At 40.2% G+C, this 21,979-nt stretch overlaps 1 protein-coding gene across 1 annotated transcript in view; it reads right to left on the bottom strand.

Annotated features, from left to right (window-relative positions):
* The window catches only part of PTPRD (protein tyrosine phosphatase receptor type D), a 398,081-nt gene that overhangs the window by 108,041 nt on the left and 268,061 nt on the right, over window positions 1-21,979 (bottom strand). The window contains exons 16-18 of the mRNA XM_065406322.1: window positions 16,078-16,168; window positions 9,081-9,290; window positions 5,562-5,722 (exon numbers count right to left, since the gene is read on the bottom strand). Of these exons, the coding sequence (XP_065262394.1) occupies window positions 5,562-5,722; window positions 9,081-9,290; window positions 16,078-16,168 (462 nt within the window). The remainder of the gene's footprint in view (window positions 1-5,561; window positions 5,723-9,080; window positions 9,291-16,077; window positions 16,169-21,979) is intronic.

The raw sequence follows: 21,979 nt of genomic DNA, 5'->3' as shown, positions 1-21,979 counted from the left end.
TTAATTAACATTTTCCTCTCCCTCCAAGACATGTGCTGTTAAATTCATATGGCCAAATTTACAAGTGAATCTAAGGGCTAACTTGTAGCTTTAACAAGTGCCTTGAATGTGAGGCAGCATGTTGTTGCACTGCCCTAAGAACACCCTGGGTGATAAGCTGTGACTCTCAGAGTCGCAGTCTGCCCATCAGTTATCCTCCTGTTCTGGGGGAGACGTACTTTGTACCAGCCCTACACCTGATGCAATGTTTCTCCTCCGGTGCTCTGGCAGAGCTATGGTGCTTGGTGCATTGCTGGAGGCAAAGCCAAGACTCTATCCATTCTCTGTCCACCTGCACAGGATTGGGAGCGTGAAGGATGCTTCCCCTTCCTCACTTACGTGGGTAGCTGACTCACTGAGGTAAGGGGGTGCCTTATGCTCCTGTACTGCCCTGTGTTGTTGCACAAGATGGGCTGTGGTATGGCTATGAATGAGTATAAGGAGAGTTTAAAGTTGTATAATTACCCCTTCCACCCATAAATGTATGTTTCATCAATTTAGTTTCTCCCAGATTCCCCTACATTAATTGCTGAAATTCACACTGAATTTAACAATGAATTTAACAATTGGGGGGGTGGGGGGAGTGTGACCAAAAGGGACTTAACGGACACAAAATATAGCTAATGGCGAATCAGAGAATCTAAGATGATGCAACACACACAGAGGCCAAATAAAATAGACTAGTATGATTTTTATCTTCATGTTGTCATGTTAATTAAATATATAGAATTCTTTGGAAATTTTGGATACAGTTCTGATTTTCTCTGAGTATATATTACTAGCTTCTCTTTTGTCTGAATCAACAAAAAACAGTTTTCTTGAGGGCAAGAGTATAGCAAGAAAAGCAAGGGAAAAAAAGAGTTTTGTCCAGTTAATTCACTTAGACTACCAAATCCTAAAGATGGGAACGTCTGTTCAGAATGTTTAAGGAACCTTTCTCAGTATGATTCTCTCCTTTCATTAAGGGGTACGTCTTCACTACCCGCCGTATCGGCGGGTAGCAATCGATTTATCCGGGATCGATATATCGCGTCTCGTCGACTCCGGAACTCCACCAGAGCGAGCGGCGGTAGTGCAGTCGGGGGGGAGGGATAGCTCAGTGGTTTGAGCATTGGCCTGCTAAACCCAGGGTTGTGAGTTCAATCCTTAAGGGGGCCACTTGGGGATCTGGGGCAAAATCAGTACTTGGTCCTGCTAGTGAAGGCAGGGGGCTGGACTTGATGACCTTTCAAGGTCCCTTCCAGTTCTAGGAGATGGGATATCTCCATTATATATATATATATATATATATATATATATATGCAGTCGACGGGGGAGCCGCGGCCGTCGATCCCGCGCCGTCTGGACCCCAGGTAATTCGATCCAAGATACTTCGACTTCAGCTATGCTATTCGCGTAGCTGAAGTTGCGTATCTTGGATCGATCCCCCCCCGCCTAGTGTAGACCAGCCCTAAGGGTGTGCAGTGAGTACCACTGCTTATCACATCATAATTCAGCTGAGTTTACAACCAATTTAGGACAAAAAACTCTTACTTCTATACTGAGTACCTCGATCAGTCTTAATCATGAAGGATCTCAGAATGCAACTATGTTCAGTGACAGAGGGTGTGGTCCAATATTTTTCCCATTCATTTTTAGAAGTACTAATCCTCTTGATTTAAGATTGGATGACATTTGGCCTGCACTCTCACAGCTGAAGAAGAAAGCCTAAAATCTCTCAGTTTTGGCATCTCTCAGCCTCACATCCTTTCAGCATGCCACTTATGACAAACACTGTCCCATTCCTCTTTATGTTATATGAGGCCCATCTCAGTGGCTTTGGTTCAATCTGGAAAGCTATTTGCAACAGCCTCACAAATAACAAAGGTATCAGACACATACTCCTTGCCTTTGTAGGTAGTAAAAGCTTTGCATTGACCCAGGCCACTTATCTACACTACCCAGGCCTCCTCCAACTGAGGGCTAGGGCTCATCGTTTTAAACGTCTTTTTATAAATCAGTCACCACTGCCCCTACATCATATTAAAATTTAATAACAGTAATGTTGAAATTAGCAGTCCATATCTGTTCATAAAGCTGTCTCTGATCAAAAATCCTAGAAAAGAGGTAAGACTCACCCCTGTTTAAAATACCTCCTTGGTTCCTTTCCTTCAACAGACATGGTGCCTATACCCCCACACTTCCCCCCCCCCCCCCCAATACAGCTTCCCTTTTTGCCATAATCATTTTTGGTTTGCTACTTTTTTACTGGGTAATATGAATTTTTACTGTTTCAGACTTCTGAGACAGTTCTACTCCCTGTTCCAGGGTTAGCTCAGACATTAACTGTGTTTTTTTTCTGAAAGTTCCTTAACATCCCAACTACTAAATGATATCTTATATGTTCTTCCTTACAGATACCAAAGTCACTGGGCTCTTTTTGTTCATTAACGTATTTATAAATACTTCCATGTTTTGAATAGGTTCAAAGCACCTTATAAAAGCATACCCATGCATATATTCCTTTTTTTTTAATACATCCAATATATCCACACAAATGTCATATCCTAATTTAATTTACCTCTTGATCTAGCTCAAACCCAGTTTATATTACTTTATATGTCTGTAAATGGTTGTAAATGTAACGTACACAATCCTTATTCACTACCTCTGAATTTGGCCCAGGGCTACAAAGCCAGACAGCCTGTTTTAACAAGCAAAAGGATATGGAACAAAACTCCAATAAAAATGTTTTAAAACTCTTAACACATTTCTAAAATGTTTTTTGGGAAAAACTGTCGAAAATGCCGAGAATATATGTTGGTTTGACATAAAGGAGTTCGATTGGCATCTGTTTGGGATAACCTACCTACCTTTGTCTCTGGTGAGCTGGCAGCTACTCATGCCAAAAAATAGATCCAGTCCCTTTCAGTGAAGCAAGGGATGTGAGCGTTTTGTGTCCATTAAGCCCCCTTTGGTCACACTTCCCCCCACCCCCCAATTGGGACCCGCAACCTGAGTTCTGCCTGTTCATCTGGATAAGCATTTATACATTACTCTACCAAAAAACATCTGAAGCATCAGTGTCTGCAAGCAGAATCCCACAAGTGAATGAAGCTCCTACTTTGTTAACAGTGAGCATTCCACATCATCCTTTCTGCATCATCTGATAACTTCCCTTATTAGGCCAAGTCTATGCACAGAATTGAACCAATATGACTAAAGTTATGATTTTATACTGATTTTGCTAAACTGGTGCAATTTTGTCCGGGGGCACTCTTACATCAGTTTAAACCTGGCTTGTATCAGTTTAACCTGCACCTGCAAATTCACAGAAACAAGCTGAGATAAACACTTATATATTGATACAGCTCCATCCACAATAGGGAGTTACACCAATTTAAACGTGGCAATATCTCATATTAATTTTGTTAAACTGGTACATAATTATACGTAGACAATTCCTTGAACTCTACAAAATATAGATGGGTATCCTCCCAAACATCTCTAGTGCTACTAGCAAATAAAAGATGCAAAACGTGCCTTCTATAGTCTGCATATGGGATTCCCTTTGCACTCTTGACCAAGAAATTTTTACCTGCTCATGTGGTGTACCTATAGAGCTTTTTGGCAACACACCGTGAAGGACGTAATTATGGGTATAATCAATATTCCCAGGGTAGGTATGGATCTGCCTTATATTTTGGTGGGATTTGTTTTGGTTTTTGTTTTAGTAGCTTTGAAGGTATTGTATTAGAGATAACCGAAGTAGTGACAAGAATTGAGTATTTCACTTCCAGCCTGTTTCCAATTACCAGTTTTTATAATGACTGATAGCCACAAGGAGGGGCTCACAATTAGATTGGCTCAGACGGTAGGTACTAACAGAAACGTTCATGAGGCATAACATCTGCAAGAAACAGAATGATTTCTGTGCTGCTATATGATTATGATCCTAACGGGCATCTTTATAAATATATGTCTGTTTGGATTCCAAAACAGAGGTTGCCTCAGGACTGTTCTTTACGCTGAACACAGTATTTCTCTTTCAGAAACCTGAAGGCCTCTGCATTCATCTTCAGCTGTTTTAGACTGCAGACATTTGGGGAGGGGGGGAAATCCAGGACGTTTGAGGCTTATGAAGATTTTTTTTCTTCATCAGAATAGGTACAGTTACAATCCGATTGCTTCGCAGAAAATAATTGAATTAAATGTAGAGTATTTAAAAAAAATACATCCCCACATCTTTACTGCTTCCTCAGATTTTCATGGGTAGTTTTAGTCAGACATATTTGAGGCTTAATGATGGCTCAAACGCTAACAATTATACATTACCGATATACTTTCAAAACTGTTTTGGGTAAAGAAAAAAATCAAACAGTAAAACTTTGAATCTGGGCTTCTGACCATCTTGGGTATTCCTCTTCTCCACCTTGCACATTGTGTAGTCATTGACATTTGTGAAAAGTAGGTGTAAAAGGCTAGGAAGCTTAAATCATAGTACTGTACGCAGACTTTGCCTGCACTTTGCATAGGTGTAAATTTTTAAATTAAATTAATGGAGATATCCTATCTCCTAGAACTGGAAGGGACCTTGAAAGGTCATCGAGTCCAGCCCCCTGCCTTCACTAGCAGGACCAAGTACTGATTTTGCCCCAGATCCCTAAGTGGCCCCCTCAAGGATTGAACTCACAACCCTTGGTTTAACAGACCAATGCTCAAACCACTGAGCTATCCCTCCCCTGGTATAAGGCAGTGGAGAATGTGACCCTCAAATAATGGCAAAACCTAGATCTGTGTCTTGTGCAGCGTGATGTAACATACACAGGGTGACCAGATAGCAACTGTGAAAAAACAGGATGGGGTGCGGGGTAATAGGCGCCTATATAAGAAAAAGTCCCCAAAAAAGGGACTGTCCCTTTAAAAACGGGCCATCTGGTCACCTTAAACATACAGGATGAAAAAAGAGTCAGCAAATGACTCCTCAAGTTTATGATCAGATTCCAGTGTTAGTAGCAAATGATTACTGATATTTTGTTAATCCTGGTGTACAGGAATGCATGTATATACATGGCCAAACTGAGGCCTGATTTCAGGAGGCACAACTCCAGTTACTTTTAGGGAGATGAGAATTGTGTCTGTTCACACCAGGACTGAATGTAACCTAGAACGTATTACCATTACAATATTAAATAGATAAGTAAAAAAAGTGAAATGATTATATGGATACACGTGTACACATACACTAATGTACATATATATGTAAAATACAAAAACATTTGTAATACCGCAAATTGCAATACAGTATCATCAGCAAAAGAGTGAAACCAAATCACTATAACTATAGGGAAAACTCAAAGTAACTTTTCAGTTCTATACAAACTAAACAAAATTTCTTTAAAAAATATAGCAAGAATCCACAGGATGACATCTAATATATAGAGTATGGCACAACAACTTTTTATCTGATCCCACTGTATCTTAAAATGGTCAAAATATCTAAAAGTCACCTTAGTTTAAAAAGAACTATTTGGTAAACTTACCTTTTATAAAGAAGTATAGCTATAACAATGCAGATGATAAACACCACTGCGAGAACTGGTCCTACAACCCAAATCAAGCCTTCTTCTTCATCTGTAATTGGCTGGGGATCGAGATCCATTGACACAACAGGATCAGAATATGGGCTGGTTGCATACATGGTCTGTAAGAAAATAAGATCCTATTCAATGATAAAGTAATGGGCATGAGAAATAACTGTGCTAGAACTAAATAAATGTACATGGAATATATTGACATTATAATACCCATTGTTATTTCTTCAAATCCTACACTATATAGATTAAAATGTAAATAATTTATTATTATTACAATTTTATTTATATTGTATCAAAAGTATGATAGGTGTATACAGAGAAATGAGGAGACAAGGTCTCTGCCCAGAAGATTTCACAATCTCAGTGAGCAATGTAATGATGAAGAATTGGGGAGATGATGTAACAAAAGAAAATGACTAGCAAAGTACAGTGGATGATTTGTTTGTTCACTTCTTTGTTTTGTTTGCACTGCTGGGAAGGGAAGAGGGAACAAGAGTTTAAACGCTTCCTGGAAGAGGTGTGAAAGAACTGAAAGAGTAGAGGACAGAATTATAGTGGACAGTCAGGAAGGCAGGGTTAAATATAGGGATATGTTGGGCAATAGTAGCACGCCGCTTGGTCAGAAACAATGGGACAAAGTGGAGAGTGCAAAGAGGCAACAACAGAGAGCTAGATAGGAGCTAAGTGGGTTAGGGACTTGAAGGCAAGGGGAGAGACTATGAAGAGAGGCTGGACATAGAGCGTAGAAAAGCTAGATAACTTTGGAAGCAATGTAGCTGAGATATGATGAAAGCTGGATAAGGGTTTAAGCAAAGAAAATAGAGAGAAATGGATAGATTATGAAGATGTTGTAGAGACAGAGGTCTACTATGGGCAAAAGATATAGGGAGGAGTCACAGATCAATTCAGAGCCTGTAGCAGAGCAAGGATGTGGAGTTGTCAAGGGTAACAGAGAAGAGGGGAAGAAGGATGAATGCTGGGTAGAGGACAAGAAGCTCAGTTTTTGCCAGACTAAGCCAGAGTGGCTGAAGGCTGTGCTTTTTCCAGCCATGCTAGTTGTGTCAGTTCGGTTCCTGACAGGCCACTTTATGGAATACTCTGTTCATGTGGGAGCTTTGCTTAACCAAACTATGGGTAGAGTCACACCAGGGTGTCAGCACTAATGAAGCAAGGAGGAGGAAACTTGATGGCAACTTTATATGCGATGCAGGCCTTAGCAATGACACCATAAAGAAAGATGTTTTCACTTCGGATTAGATAATTACTAATTTCACAGGTCAGAAAAGTTTGAATACAGACGTGGTTACATCTGAAAATTGCTTTAAATAGTTGCGATAAAAAAATGATTACGCGGTACTGACCAGTGATATCATGTTCAATTGCCTTGTCATATAAGTGAATAAATGGGTTAATATGAATAAAAACATTTAGAAACTGACTATATGAAAAACTGACAATGGTTGTCTGTGGGACAAGCAAGCACATCATTTACCATTTGCTTTTGTTTTTTATAACAAATTTTCTTCTAAGGTATGAAGAGTTGTTTAATCACTTGCGTTCCATCATCCTGCTTAAAGGAACCTTGACCTAGGTATTTTTCTGCTTCAATGTTAATTGAAGATGCAGAAGATTCTGCCACTGGAATATTACTTTGCCTTCAGCCTCTCTTTCCTGGGCAAGTAGAACCAAATGCTGAAGCCAAAATGTGATAACAAACTACCCCATGGGAATAGGCTGAACCAAAGAAGAGATATGAAATCCTTGATGTCTACTTTTACCTATAGGCATTGTTAATACTGTTAGATTTTTAAGACAAATCTATTTTCTGATCACTTGTAAATGCTTAGAGTTAGGTGCAGGAGAAATGCTGTGTAGAAAGTATTCTGCCTGTGCAGAAGAAATACTCTGCTAGAGTGCAAGGTTCAAACTCTAGCAGCCTCTGGAACTGATGTGTTGAGAACAGAGCGCAATGGAGCATGGGACATAGATGCTCATTTATCTGACCCCTCTTCCTTCCCTATGGCCAGATCCACAACTACAAAATCCTATCACAGATTCTGGATACCATGTTTAAGTTGTAAACATCCAAACCAAACCTTTTTATGTTCATTTATCTTTAAGGCAGACAAAGTCCCAAAATCAACAATGTTAGACATTACAGCCTTAGTTAATATGTAAAATTACAGAAGGAGCAAAACTTTGCAAAGAAAAGATTGAATCTTAGTATGGGTAATTTGTGAGTATAGCTTTTCAGATATCTAACTTTCTACCTAAAAGCTATTTTTCAACTTTAAGATTTAATGACGTGACGCCTATGCTCAATTCACAAGGCCACTGGCTCTTCTATCACCAGCTGTAAATCATCACTTAGTCACTTTTTTTGGTTAACTTTTCAATGGTGTGTAGGATTTTATTAATTAACAGATTTTCCATTCCATTGACACAGTCTTTGCAATCACTGTAAGACAGAAAGAGGAAAAGGGAAACTTTTGTTCTATATTAGAACGTCCTTAAAGCAGTTGTTCCATTTTCAAATGAAGCCACAAGTGGTAAGTAGACTAACTAGAACTTCCTCCTCGTTTTCAACTAAATAAACTCTCCACACATTTAAGGCATTGCCAGACACTGGAGGTCTTTGACTAGACTTCAGATTACTGTTACAGTAGGTTCAGCTGGCTGAGCCCAGCAAATGTATCTGTCAGGCTTAGGAATCAATTAGAAAGACACTATGCGACATATTGCATGTTCAAATGTTAATGTATGAAGCAGCATCTTTCCACCGTCCTATTTCTATCTTTGTTTAATTATTTTTTTTACTGTTTTTATTTGCAGCTAAAACAACTCAAGCATAAAGGGACATAAGAATAAGATGAATTACATAATGGGAAGAGACAACTCATTATTTAAATCACCTCAGGAATTCTCCTTATTATTGCATTATTTTCTCACTTTCTTACATTTCTCTGATAAAGTTGGTAGCAAATTACTATCTCTGAAGAAGCTAGCTGTGCATGTCTCTGATTAGATAGATCTTTCCAAAGTTTTTTGGTAACAAACACCATTGTCTCAATGGTAGTCCGCAGGCAAGAAAGGAACATTTTTTACACTGTGAAAGATATTGCTATGAAGCTCATGCCTCAGTAGTTGCATCACGGATGTCATGAAGCAAGGCCTGTAATTTGCAAAGGATCAGAATAATGCTAATAAAAGGTGATCTTTACCCTTCAGTTACAGAAGCAAATAATACATTAAAACGCACGCAGAACGATTACCTTCTAGCCTGAGAGATCGCTGTAAATAAGCAAGGAAAGACACTGACTTTTGAAAAGCACTGACATACCCAGTAGGTAACTGACCTTTTGTGAGTGGACAGAGGAGTGATCGTGTGAACAAATACTATAAGAAATGAGTGAAGGTAAACTTAGGAATAAAAACAACTGCAGCAAAAACATGCAGCCCACTTACAGATTCAGAGTGCTCCATTACAGCCAAAACAAAGAAGACATATTCTTGACCGCTTTGGAGTTGCTTATTCTCAAAGCCACCATACTGCTTTTTATCCCCCAGGGTGAACTCAGTAGGAAGAACTTCAAAGTGAGCTGCAATGTATGGCTTTAATTCAACTTCTCTCCCAAAACGAATGCTTCTGCGTTTCCTAACTATCTCCTTAAGTAGCTGGGGGGGGGGGGGGGGGGAAGGAGAGAGAGAGAGAACAGAAAGATAACTGTAAACATTAATGTAACCTATTGACAGTTTAATGGGAAAACTTAATTCAGGGCCAGGAACTATCAAAATACCATTTATGCTCATTTCATGGTGCTTGTCAGTATCACTAAATCTCAGTTCTTGCGATCCTTAAATTTTTGGCCTTTCCTAAGATACTAAATTGCAATTGCACTGCTCAGATTATAAACATGGGTCAACTAGATCAATTTTCAGTGCCTGATATCATTGTCCATGCTAATAAAACCCTACAGAATTAATTCCTACAATGCATTACACCTTTTCTCTGAAAAATAAAGACAATAATATTTTTTTATATGTATGCAGCAGCCACACTGTGACCTCCAACTTAATACAGTGAATCCCAATAAAGCAAATGAACTTCCCTCCGAGGAAGGAAATTGAAAACAATACAAAATTGAGAAAAAAAAAATCCCAGCCTGTGAAACTCAGGCTTCATTACCTACGTTTAATATTTCAGGGGGACTTTCTAAAATGCAAACACTATCTTTCTAGCACCATTCAGTATTACGAAGAGTTTAGAATACAAACAAACAACAACATCATCCAGATTCACAAAATAGTCCATTGGATTTCTATAACAGCTTTCATCTGAGGCTCTCCAAGAACTTTACAAATAATGAATCTCAAATACACACACACGGTGAGGGAGGTAAAATTAAATTCATTTTACAGATGAGTAAAGGCAGGCAGAGAAAGTTTAAAGGCACAGTTTCTTGATGCACTTATCACCCACAATTCCAACTGACGTCAATAAAAGTTTCAGATGCTCATCATCACTAAAATCAACCTCTAAACAACTTGTTCAAGGTCACACAGCACTTCAATGGAAAAGCCAGGAACTGAACCCTGGAGTCCTGACACCCAGACCACTTTCCATCATAACAGTTAAGCACCAGAACTTAACATACTCAACGGAGACATAAACTGTGTAGCCTGCCTTTCAAAATGTAAACTTCCTTTACCCCATTAAATATTTGCTCTGATGAACAAAGCCAAAATATACATCAGGGTATTTGGCAGTAAGATTAAATACTAGCTCATGTTTGTATGTTAACTAATAAATGAAATAAAGCCGACCTGGTAAAGCCACTGATTAATTACTTATTTAAACTGCCAAATGCTTATTCAATATCTTTTATCACATTGGATATACTGACATTAAGCAAATACTAATTTGACTCATTTAAAAATAGCCTGAAGTTTTCCTGCTTGACAAGTGATGACTGCTAAGAGTGTTCCCTCATTTTTCACCCATGAAACTTATTCATTGTCCTATTTTAAAGTAAAAGCAATAGACTCAGTCTCCAACCTTATATTCTTCCAAGGTCACACAGTTATTTTGAGTTCTTCTGCTCCCAGACAAAACGAACAAAATGGGTAAGTTTTCACTACTTTGTTAAGTGTAGGAGGCAAGTCTCCAGGGGAAAGTTACAGATCAGTAGCAAAGAGATTAAAATATAATTTCTAGTATATATTTTCATTTTAAAAATATGCTTAGTCGGGGAAGCTCTAGCTGAACCCACTTTTTCAGTATTACACTGCAACTTAGCCATCCCCAAAATGGAACAAGTATTTCCTAATTATGCATCAAACAATCCAAAAGCACACAAAACAAGCAACCACTCCTTTCTCTGGGTTAAGTTGCTTAAACTTAACTCACTACTAAAACAAAGTTTGTTAACACTGATTAGCTGAACATGCCAGTTCATTAACATTTTGAATCTCAAACGGGTTAAAATTAGAAATGGGCCCAAGATGCAAAATTTGGATACAAACTTCCTTAAAGGTTGGGGGTGTTTGGATACTGGGCTTTGCTCTGCTCCGTTACAAAGATCAGTATAGCGACCAGATATGGAGTTCAGACGCAAGGCCTGATTCCCCATTGTGTTGCACAAGCTTTATGTTGGTGTAATTTTATTGATTTCAGTGGAGTTACACCAGCATAAAAACTAGTGTAATGGACCCCTCGATCTGAAAATGAACTTCCCAAGTATTTGAAGGTGTTTGGATCCTTGAAAAGGATATTGCTGTAAAATCACACTGTTGTACTGTAATCTTAGAAACAACTGTGGTGATTTTTGCACATTATCTTTTATTTAACGTGCATCCAGAATAATTTCCAGGTGACCCTCACTTGTGTAAAAGTGAGGGCCTCAGTGGGTAACAGACCAATCTTGGCCTATTAATGGTGCTTTTATCTAGTTGTTTTTGAGGGCCACTCTCCCTTTTTAAGAAAAAAAAGCCCCGCCTTCTGATTGCTTCACATGTGCCAGTACTAGGTAGAGTCAGTGGCAGCAACAGGAGAGGGGAGCAGAGGCTGCCTGAACATTAGCCCTGGCTGCTGTTGCTTCTAACAGCAGCAGCTCAGAGCAGATCTGCTGAGGGAGGTATTCTTTCGTGATGCCATATGCCCCCAAGGCATCTGCTAGTGGAATTCTAAGAAGCATTCACCCCCAAAAATATGTACATGCAGTGATGCCAGCCTGCTGAGCTTTCTATCACTCCCCCGAGGCCAGCCTTTCCACAGCTCTGCTCCCAGAGATGCTTTCATCAGCTGCTGGGAACACTCTGTTATTTCTCTCTCCCTTCCTAGCTTCATCTCAGAGTGGAGTTTCATGGGCGAGAGGGGGCTGGGGAGGGGTAAACCAGGATAAAGTCACTCCCAGCAGTGGATGAAAAAGACAACTGAGAGAAAGCTTGGTTATATACCAGGCGGGCAGGGGAAGTTGAAGGCAGCTTGGCAACTGGCTTCAATATATACACATCCACCTCTCCACAGTCAGTTCCATTTGCCTGCTTCCTAACCTCAGGTCCAGCTCCTTCGGGTATTTGGGAGGGTAGGGAGTTTTTACTGACTGATGGTCCACAGACATCAGTATATTTATACAAAGGGAAGTATATGCTTCCAGCCACCCTTTAAGATGAAGAGTGAGATTTTCAAAGGAGTCACAGGGGACTGATCTCCACTAGAATTCAATGGCATTAGCTCACCTTACTCCTTCTACCACACCACCTTTGAAAATCCCAGCCAATTTTTTTGTTCCCCATCGTTCCAGTTCATACTATAATTATAATTTGGGTTTTAGACCTTTCATAAACCATTGCAAATCGGTGCATGTTGGTCAATCAAGGCCAGCTAAACTTAACTCTGTGTGTGAATGGAAATCTGGTTTACAAAATCTATTCCACATGACTGAATAGACCCCAGGTGCACCCTTGCTTTCATTCATATTTCAGATATAGGTGATGTCGTTGCCATATGTCATTAACATCACACTTATCCCCAGTGATACTTTATAACAGGACTAGGTTGAAAAGCTTTGAATTCATTTAAGACTTAACATCTATTTCTGGGTTGTTGTTTTTTTCGTTATTCCTCGCAACAACAAAAATTCTCCTAAATAACACACCTCTACCTCGATATAACGCTGTCCTCGGAAGCCAAAAAATCTTACCGCGTTGAAGCCGTGTTATATTAAACTTGCTTTGATCTGCCGGAGTGTGCAGACCCTCCCCCCGGAGCACGGCTTTACTGCGTTATATCAGAATTCATGTTATATCGGGTCGTGTTATATTGGGGTAGAAGTGTATTTAAATCCAAATCATAACATCTGCCATTCATATTGCTTTTACAAAGATGACATATTTACTTTGTGTCACCAAGTCTCATCATAACTAAATGTCTTTATGACTATATGCATTTTCCAAAATCTAATGGCCACAAACTAGCAAACAAGTCATGATTTCTGACCAAGCAAAATAATAGTTTACTCTGCTTGAATCAACTGCAAGAACCCAGGGTGAAATTCTGGTCCAGTTGAAGTCAATGGCAAAACACCCAATAACTTCAATGGAGCCTGAATTTCAACCCCAGTTTCCAGTACATTTTTTCTCCCTGGTACCTTTCAAACTCAGAATATCTGTCAAACTAGTGGCCTGGTCTTGCACCCTTGCTTTTCACCCTCCACTACCTCTGACTTCAATCAGAGCTGAGGGTGCATGACACCTTGTAGGTTCAGAACACTTAGATAAGTGTGGATACAGTCTTCTTGACTGGTAGATCATGGATTTACTGCTCCAAAACCACCTGCTACTGAGGTCTCTTTTGCTAACCTATTTCTGTAAAGCATTTGGGGGTGTCTAGCATATTGAGTAACTCCCTGTGCAATATGTCCCAAACCTAGATATCTGAGGATGTAGTAGACAAAACCCAGAAATTCCCCTAGCTCACCTCCATAAAGACCTAATCATTTGTCAGTAGTTTGGTTTAGCGGTTTGGTGAGTTTTCTTCTCATAGTTGCATTTTACCCTTTATTTGTGTCACTGCTTACTCAGGTTGGTCAGGGAAAGACTACATAACAACAATATAAAGTTCTTATTTCCCCAGGTAGGGGAAAAAAACCCTTTAAGCATCAGAAATTGAACGAGAAAGCATGAAGTGCAGCCATTGCCAGCTTTTGATTTTCCTCCCCCTTCTCAAGAGTTACTGCATATATTGAAGGCAATTGTAAAAGATATATCAAGGGCTTTAGTTCTTTAACAGAAATAATTTTCATTTTCCAGTCAATGCATATCTTATTTCTTCCACCATTAATTCTACAATGTGGTCTCAATTATATCAGTAAAAAAGTAGGAAACAGCCCATCCTGACCCAAATATTTCTGAATTAATAAATGTTCTTTATCAAACTATTATACAGATTAATGCACCACAACTTTCAGAATGATTAAAATGACCCTTTGTTATGGGAATCAGCAGCACAGACCCGTAGAATTTTATTGCAACAAAGTTCAATGTCATCCTGCACCCACACTTATCTGTTGTTGTTGCTGAATCTGACTGTGGATTTTGGAGGTTAAAATTGGACAGTAATAGTAAATCAATGTTCCATTACTGAATGGGTCTTTCCAGGGAAATTTTATTGTTTAACTACTTTTTATGTCATCTAGGACTGCATCAAGGTGCTGATACTGTTTACAACCAGCTCTTTTAAAGGAAAGACATTAATGGTTCAAGCAAGTGGTCTCCGTGTTTTGAATCCGATTCTCATCAAAACAGAAAGAAGACAATGCTGTAAACTGGTTAAAAATTGATTAAAATTGGGAGGGGAGGGATAGCTCAGTGGTTTGAGCATTGGCCTGCTAACCCCAGGGTTGTGAGTTTAATCCTTGAGGGGGCCACTTAGGGATCTGGGGCAAAATCAGCACTTGGTCCTGCTAGTGTAGGTAGGGGGCTGGACTCAATGACCTTTCAAGGTTCCTTCCAGTTCTAGGAGATAGGATATCTCCATTAATTTAAAATAATTAAGAGTATTTCAGGCTTTAATTGTTTACTCAGGAGCAACCATGTCTTCCTTTGAATAACTTAGTAACAACAACTAAGCCTTTTGCATTATTCTGATGAAGAATTACTATTTTCCTGCTGTTGCAGATAATTTTCTTTTCTGGTCACTGAAGCAATTAAAAACTCCCAATTATTGGACAAGGTTATTGAAAACACTTTCCTAAATTGACCTACAATAGATGCCCAGAATGAGGAATTACCTCTTGTTTTCCTTGCCCCTTGGAGTTCAGGTCACAGAAAACATATTTGGGTAATGGGGGTAGGGAAAAAGTGTGGTGACCACTTGCTGAATGAGCACTTCCTGTTGGCTGTTTTATGGAGAAGCAATGGCAACTCCATTACAGAATACTCTTTACCGTGATTAAAGGAAAGGGGGAAAGTATATAGAGCTTGATCCAAAGCCTGCTGAATTCAATGGAAAGACTCCAAATGACTTTAGTGGTCTTTGATTAAGTCCAAATTGGAGATTCTCTGTCATGAAGATGTGGGGATATTATCTGCACCAATTACAACGCCAATGAGTGTGGCCTCAAACCCTAGACAGATATAAAAATAATAATCATAATGATACCTCACTCTCGTATGGTGCTTTTCATTTAGAGATCCCAAAGCACTTCACAAAGGTGGTAGGATCACTACCCCCAGTTTACAGACAGGGAAAATGAGGACAGATTAGATTAAGTTCAATGCAGACATAGAAGGAATCTACACTAGGCTGGTTAGAAGTAATACTAGCTCAAAAGAGATAAAGTATTTCGTTGTTGTTTTTCTGAAATGAAGCCACTATGCTCTGTTTTTTGGAGTATGGCACTTATATTGCTAATTGGTGACACATGGTTGTTTTCTCCTATGTGGTTTTTAATTTCGGAATACTGAGTACCACAAGAATAGAGAATACTGCAAACATTTCCTAATCATCAGTATTACAGTATGTGAGAAACAGGTAAAAAGACCACAAGGTAAGTCAAATGTTAAACAGCAGTGCAAATTGCAATTTAGCATTTGTTACATCCTTAGCAAACAGCCCACTAATGAACCAGACCTTTACTGCAGTTCATATCAATGGTGATTAAGCTTTTGCTGACAACTCATTTCACCTTATGCACTTTTGCTTTATGCTTTACAATAGGCAAAGAATAAAATATTAATGCCAACAAAGATCAGACAGTTTGTGTGCTTTATTGAAACTTAATGTCTTTAATGTCTTCTAATTTAAGTAATTAGATCTTTTTTTCTGCCCCCAGAGGGTAACACAATCCAAAGATAAAATATCCAGACAACTAAACTCGCTGAAATCAGTGCATTAGTGGCATGCAATCATTAAAATATTTTAATTACTGAAACAGAAACAGTCAAAATAGAAATACTGTACCTCATCTAATTCCATTTCATCCGGACTTTCCCATGGTTTGATAAACTTTCCATGAGACTTCTTCAAAGGCACAATTACTATATAATAACCTCTGTAAAGGAAGTAATAGATAACAATGAGGTCTAAATCAAGTGAGTGGATAAGTCAAAAGGGTTGGATGTGAGCTTAAAGCCAACTTCTCTGGAGAGAGAGAACTGTGCTGAAATAAAGGCAGATTTTGTCCATGAAATGTTGCTACAATCTCCCAAATATAACTGCAAAAAGGTTCTTGTACACTACAGAGGCTCTTGCAAACAAACAGATGATAAATTCTAGTGTACAGCATTTGACAAACAAATGGCACTAATTACCTGCTTTTTCATCTAAACACATACATATTTATATGAAACTATAATTATAATATTTCATAATGCCTACATGGTTGACTGCAGTTTATTATCTCATTTTAAATGTAACAGGCATGGGATACTTGTGCCATGCCAGCATTCTAAGCGTATAGAAACCAACAAGCTGAAACTTATTACTGGATTTTTCAAGAGCCCATTTACCATCACACTCTTCTCCCAATTTTCATGTATAATGGGAATGAGATGGTAACATAATGCATTTGTTAATCCTGCTACTATTATCATACTATAGTATTCTATAGATATAATACAAAACTGGTCAATAATATATAAGAAGAAGTAAAAGGGTATGTATGGGGGACTTATACATATAACTGAGAATTAAGAATACATTATATACCTATAATGGGTAAGTGTGTGTGTGTGTTTATATATATACACACACACACTTCTACCCCGATATAACGCTGTCCTCAAGAGCCCAAAAATCTTACCGCATTATAGGTGAAACCGCATTATATCGAACTTGCTTTGATCCGCCGGAGTGCGCAGCCCTGCCCCCCCGGAGCGCTGCTTTACCGCATTATATCCGAATTTGTGTTATATCGGGTCACGTTATATCGAGGTAGAGGTGTATATATACACACTGAGAATTAAGACATTATACACACACATACCCCGAGAATTAAGACAACATTATATATCTATAATAGATTTGTGTGTATATGTGTGTTATATAAAGTGACAATTAAGAACATATATATATATATATATATAATTAAGATTTAAGATAACATTTTATATATAAACACACGTCTTCTTAATTCTCATTTCATAGATATATTATAAGACACACCTCCCCTTTATTTCTTACTGTAAATTATTATTAACACGTTCTGAATCTGCCTAACATAGTTCATTACAGTGGAATAGGTAACCCTACCATTTGGCTTTCTTCAGAGTCAGGACTTTAAAGCAAAATACACTCCCAATTTACTAGTCAAACATTCCCCTGAAAAACATCCTCTTCTCTTCTCCCATAGAGAATTTTCAGTAAATGACATTTTTCAGTATAATTGAGATGAGGCAGCATTTTTTTATTTTTTGTTCCCGGATTGTCCCCTTCTCATTTTCTCCCACCAAACCAGAGTGTATGTCAAGCAGGTCTATCCTTTCATATTAGTGCGCAGAACTGAGGAAAGAGAGTGACAACAATAGATATTATATATTTTCTTAATATATTTGTCAAAAAAAAACTTATTCTTTGTTTCAATAGCAGAGAGGATAGGGGAGAGTAGTTGCCTTCCTTTGCCCTGATAATGACAGATCTCATATTTAAGGTGCCTCTGTGTCCTCCATTAGTGACTAGTAATAGAAGATAAGGCTGAAGGACCATGGACAATCTTCACCTATCCTGGCCTGCCATTTTTTATGGCTTATTATCCATTTTTTTTCTGCCACAGTGGCTGTCTGTTCATTTCACTCATGGCTAGGAATACAGTTGAACAGCCTCCTCTAAAGCAATTAGTAAGAGAATCCATAGCCATCCTTCTCCATGGTCCTATACAAAGAGCTCAGTCTAAACCAGCCTATGAAGTAACCTTCTCAATGGAGCTCCTTCAATCTGGATCTCCTTTTTGGCAGCACGTGAAAATACTCCTAGAAATAAAGGAGTTCTATGTTGTAACATGACTGCACTTTTTTATTACCATACAAAATGCTTAAATGTGTTAAAATTTCCTTTTTTAAAAAAAATATCAAGGGCCTAATTTTCAAAGAGCATCCACAACTATAATTGATGCCAAGAGGAAGTGTAGGTACTCAGTTCTTTATGTACCACAGACCCGTGAATGCTATTTACCAATCCCAGCCCATAATAATTCTATCCTAGATTTGTAAAACAAAACATGTAGCACAGTGGTTCTCAAACTTCAGTACTGGTGACCCCTTTCACATAGCAAGCCTCTGAGTGTGACCCCCTCCTTATAATTAAAAACACTTTCAAATATATTTAACACCATTATAAATGCTGGATGGAGGTTGACAGCTCGCGACCTCCCATGTAATAACCTTGTGACCCCCTGAGGGGTCCCGACCCCCAGTTTGAGAACCCCTGATGTAGCATGAGTCTATAATGACGAGAGGGGGCTGACTAAATATCTTATCTCTTAAGCAGATCAATAAAACGGGGAAACAACTCTTTTTCTAGCAAATGCTATAGGCTCAGATTCTGCCAGCTTTACTTACATTGAGTGAAATCCTGGTTCTATTGAACTCATCAGCAAAACTTCCATTGACTTCAATAGGACCATAATTGCACCCAGTCAGCTGTACTGTACTCCCCAAATAGTCCCGTTGATTAAATTGATTTCAGTGGAACTACTGGGAGAGGAAGATACTGCTCAACTTGAGTATAATCCTTGCAAAATCTGGGCCTTAATGCTGGATATGTATCTCCAAGCTTTTGTATTTATTTATTTCACATGATTTCTTTGTTGTTTTATCAGTGACCCAACATAAAAACCAGGATACATGGAATACAACAAGATCAAAGCTACCATTATAGTACATGTCTTCATAGAAAGAACTATAAAAGAGATCATATTAAGGTAAGACTGAGGAGGCTATATAAGACACTGGAAGTTATTAAAAATGCTGCAAATAAGATTTTCAGAAATAAATACGTAAGAAGGGATTGTCCCTTCAGAGACCAAATGGTCTTCACGTGTTCTCTTAAAAATGTATCATCTTATTTGATCCTTCAAAAAAGGATGGATGATCCCATTTTCTATTCTGCTAGCTGTGCCTGCTTTGCTGAAACAGGAGTTATATAAATACTGAAGTACGAGTCGTAATAAATCCCTGGTTCCTGTGCAGCCTTAGTAGAACTGACTAATCTCTCAGAAATAACAATTCATTCAAATGGGAAGCAAGAAATTGAGGCTTAAACAAAGTAATTTTTACATTAAAGTAAAAGACAGATCAAGCAGCAAGCCAAACATTTCAGACACCTTTAGTCTGGATCACCTTGTGTATTGGATAATTCTGTGAAACCATTTTTTGCCCTACCAAACATGATAAACTCCTGGTCACCATCACCATACCATTAAGAACAGTGCCAGTCAGAAGATTTTGAGGGAGGCTTAGTCAGATGACTTTTTGGGGAACTGCCAAATTTAACTCATTCATTCTATATGATAAAAGGGATTGTTCTTTGGGTCACCACACTTACTTGTAAGCAAAGGTATCAACTTTGAAAAAAAATGTAAGGTGTGATTCTGCAAAGAAACCGGGGTCTTGGAGGTACTAGGCTCCATATCTGTTGGAGGGCTGAGTGTGCATTTGGCTTTACTCTGGCAATGACACAACTTTGCAAATGCTAACTGATTAATCATCACAATACCCTTTTGATGTAGAAAAGTATGTAGGCACCCTTTACTAGAGGGGCCTCCGAACTTTATTGGGAGTGTTCCAGGGGAAAAGCCTGTGTGCTGCAATCTAGCCTTAGAAACTACAACTCCCATGATGCCTTGAGGAAAGGTGGTGGGAGACTTCCTCATGCAAGGAGAGCAGGTGGTGGACTTCATTTTGGGAAGAGGAGTGAGATAGCTGCTGTGGAGCTCTGTCCATACCAGGAGCTTCTGCTGAGAGCCTACAAGGGCTTTGATTGAGCAGGGAGCTTCAAGGCTGTTGGTGGCTTCATTGGAGTCAGAGCACAGACTGTTGCTGTGCCTAGAGCTGACTGAGGTGGGCCTGCAGTGAAGGAGCTGTGAATAATCCCCCCTCTTGTTTGGAAAGTACTTGCAAGGGAAGGGGCACAGCAGAGAGACTGAGTCTGAGGAGAGGCAGAGTGATCTTCCTACCGAACCAGGACCCAGAGCTACTGACATTTGGCGGAGCCAACTCGAATTTCAGAGGGGTTGTGTAGTTTTTTTGTCTTGGCTGGACTGATACAGAGAACCAACATAGTGCTGTCTCCAGCTGCAGATCTTCCAGCGCGCCCACGCAAGTAAGTGCCTAGGACTCTGAAATCCAGAGGAGTGTACCCTCTGGGGTGGGGTGAATGGTGGCAGTGTAAATGCCAGTTACATATTTCATTTATTACTGTATAGTATATTTGTTAATTGATTTTATTTTCAACTGCTCCTGTGGATTTAAATTAGTAATGACATTTAATCTTAGTCTGTTATATCCTGTTTCTTTAAGTTTTTAAGTAAATGAGTGTCAGCTCTAATTTAAGTATATTGGATGTATATTATTTATAATTGGTATTTGAGTTAGACCCATGCCACAGGTTATTATTATTATTACTATTTGAAGGAGTTCATTCCTGGAGGTTCCCAAGGCACGCCATTGAGTGTGTACAGGGGCCAGCCAGGTGGAGGCACCGCCAATTTTAAATTCCTTTAGGAGTAAAGGGACTGCAGCAGAGGGGTGGATAGAAGATTCCCACTTATTCAACATCACCATGGATCTCCCTTAATGTCAACAACATCAGGCGGCCAGGCACACCGGTGAGTGTTGCCTACTCCTGAGTAACCCAGGGAAGAAAGGGGGGTTACAATATTATTATCCCAAAATTATAATTGGGGAAACAGAGGCAGAAAAGATAAGGCCAAAGCTGTCACACTTAGGGGCCCAAAATTAGGCACCTGAATAAGTGACTGGAGAGTGCCCTCCACCCCATTGCCTTCAATAGGATGAGTGCTCAGCTCCTTTGAAAACCAGGCCACTTTTAGTCTGGTGTACTTACATCTGAAAATTTTGGCCAGGGCCGGCTCTAGGCACCAGCAAAACAAGCTGGTGCTTGGGGCGGTACATTTTTAGAGGCGGCATGGCCGGCGCCAGAATGCCGCCCCTAAAAATGTGCCGCGGCCGCCCTAGCTCACCTCCGCTGCTGCTGCCACCCCTCCCAGGCTCTCAAGCCTGGGAGGGAGGGGGAGCAGCGGCGCGCGAATCGGCTGTTTCGCGCGCCGTGGCCGCTCGGGGTCTCCCCCTCCCTCCCAGGCTCTCAAACCTGGGAGAGAGGGGGAGATCCCGAGCGGCCGCGGCGGCGAAACAGCCGTTTCGCGCGCCGCTGCTCCCCTCCCTCCCAGGCTTAGGAGCCTGGGAGGGAGGGGGAGAAGCGGCGCCCACGCCGCGGCCACTCGGAGTCTCCCCCTCCCTCCCAGGCTCTCAAACCTGGGAGGGAGGGAGGGGGAGATCTCGAGCGGCCGTTTCGTGCGCCGCTGCTCCCCCTCCCTCCCAGGCTCTCAAGCCTGGGAGGGAGGGGGAGCAGCGGCACGCGAAACGGCCGCTCGGGGTCTCCCCCTCCCTGGCTCTCAAACCTGGGAGAGAGGGGGAGATCCCGAGCAGCCGCGGCGGCGAAACAGTCGTTTCGCGCGCCGCTGCTCCCCTCCCTCCCAGGCTTAGGAGCCTGGGAGGGAGGGGGAGAAGCGGCGCCCACGCCGCGGCCACTCGGAGTCTCCCCCTCCCTCCCAGGCTCTCAAACCTGGGAGGGAGGGAGGGGGAGATCCCGAGCGGCCGTTTCGTGCGCCGCTGCTCCCCCTCCCTCC

Source organism: Emys orbicularis, chromosome 6, assembly GCF_028017835.1.
Source record: "Emys orbicularis isolate rEmyOrb1 chromosome 6, rEmyOrb1.hap1, whole genome shotgun sequence".
In the NCBI taxonomy this organism is placed as follows: Eukaryota; Metazoa; Chordata; order Testudines; family Emydidae; genus Emys; species Emys orbicularis.
Note: the sequence above shows the minus strand (reverse complement) of the source record. Positions and strands in the feature narration are given on the sequence as shown.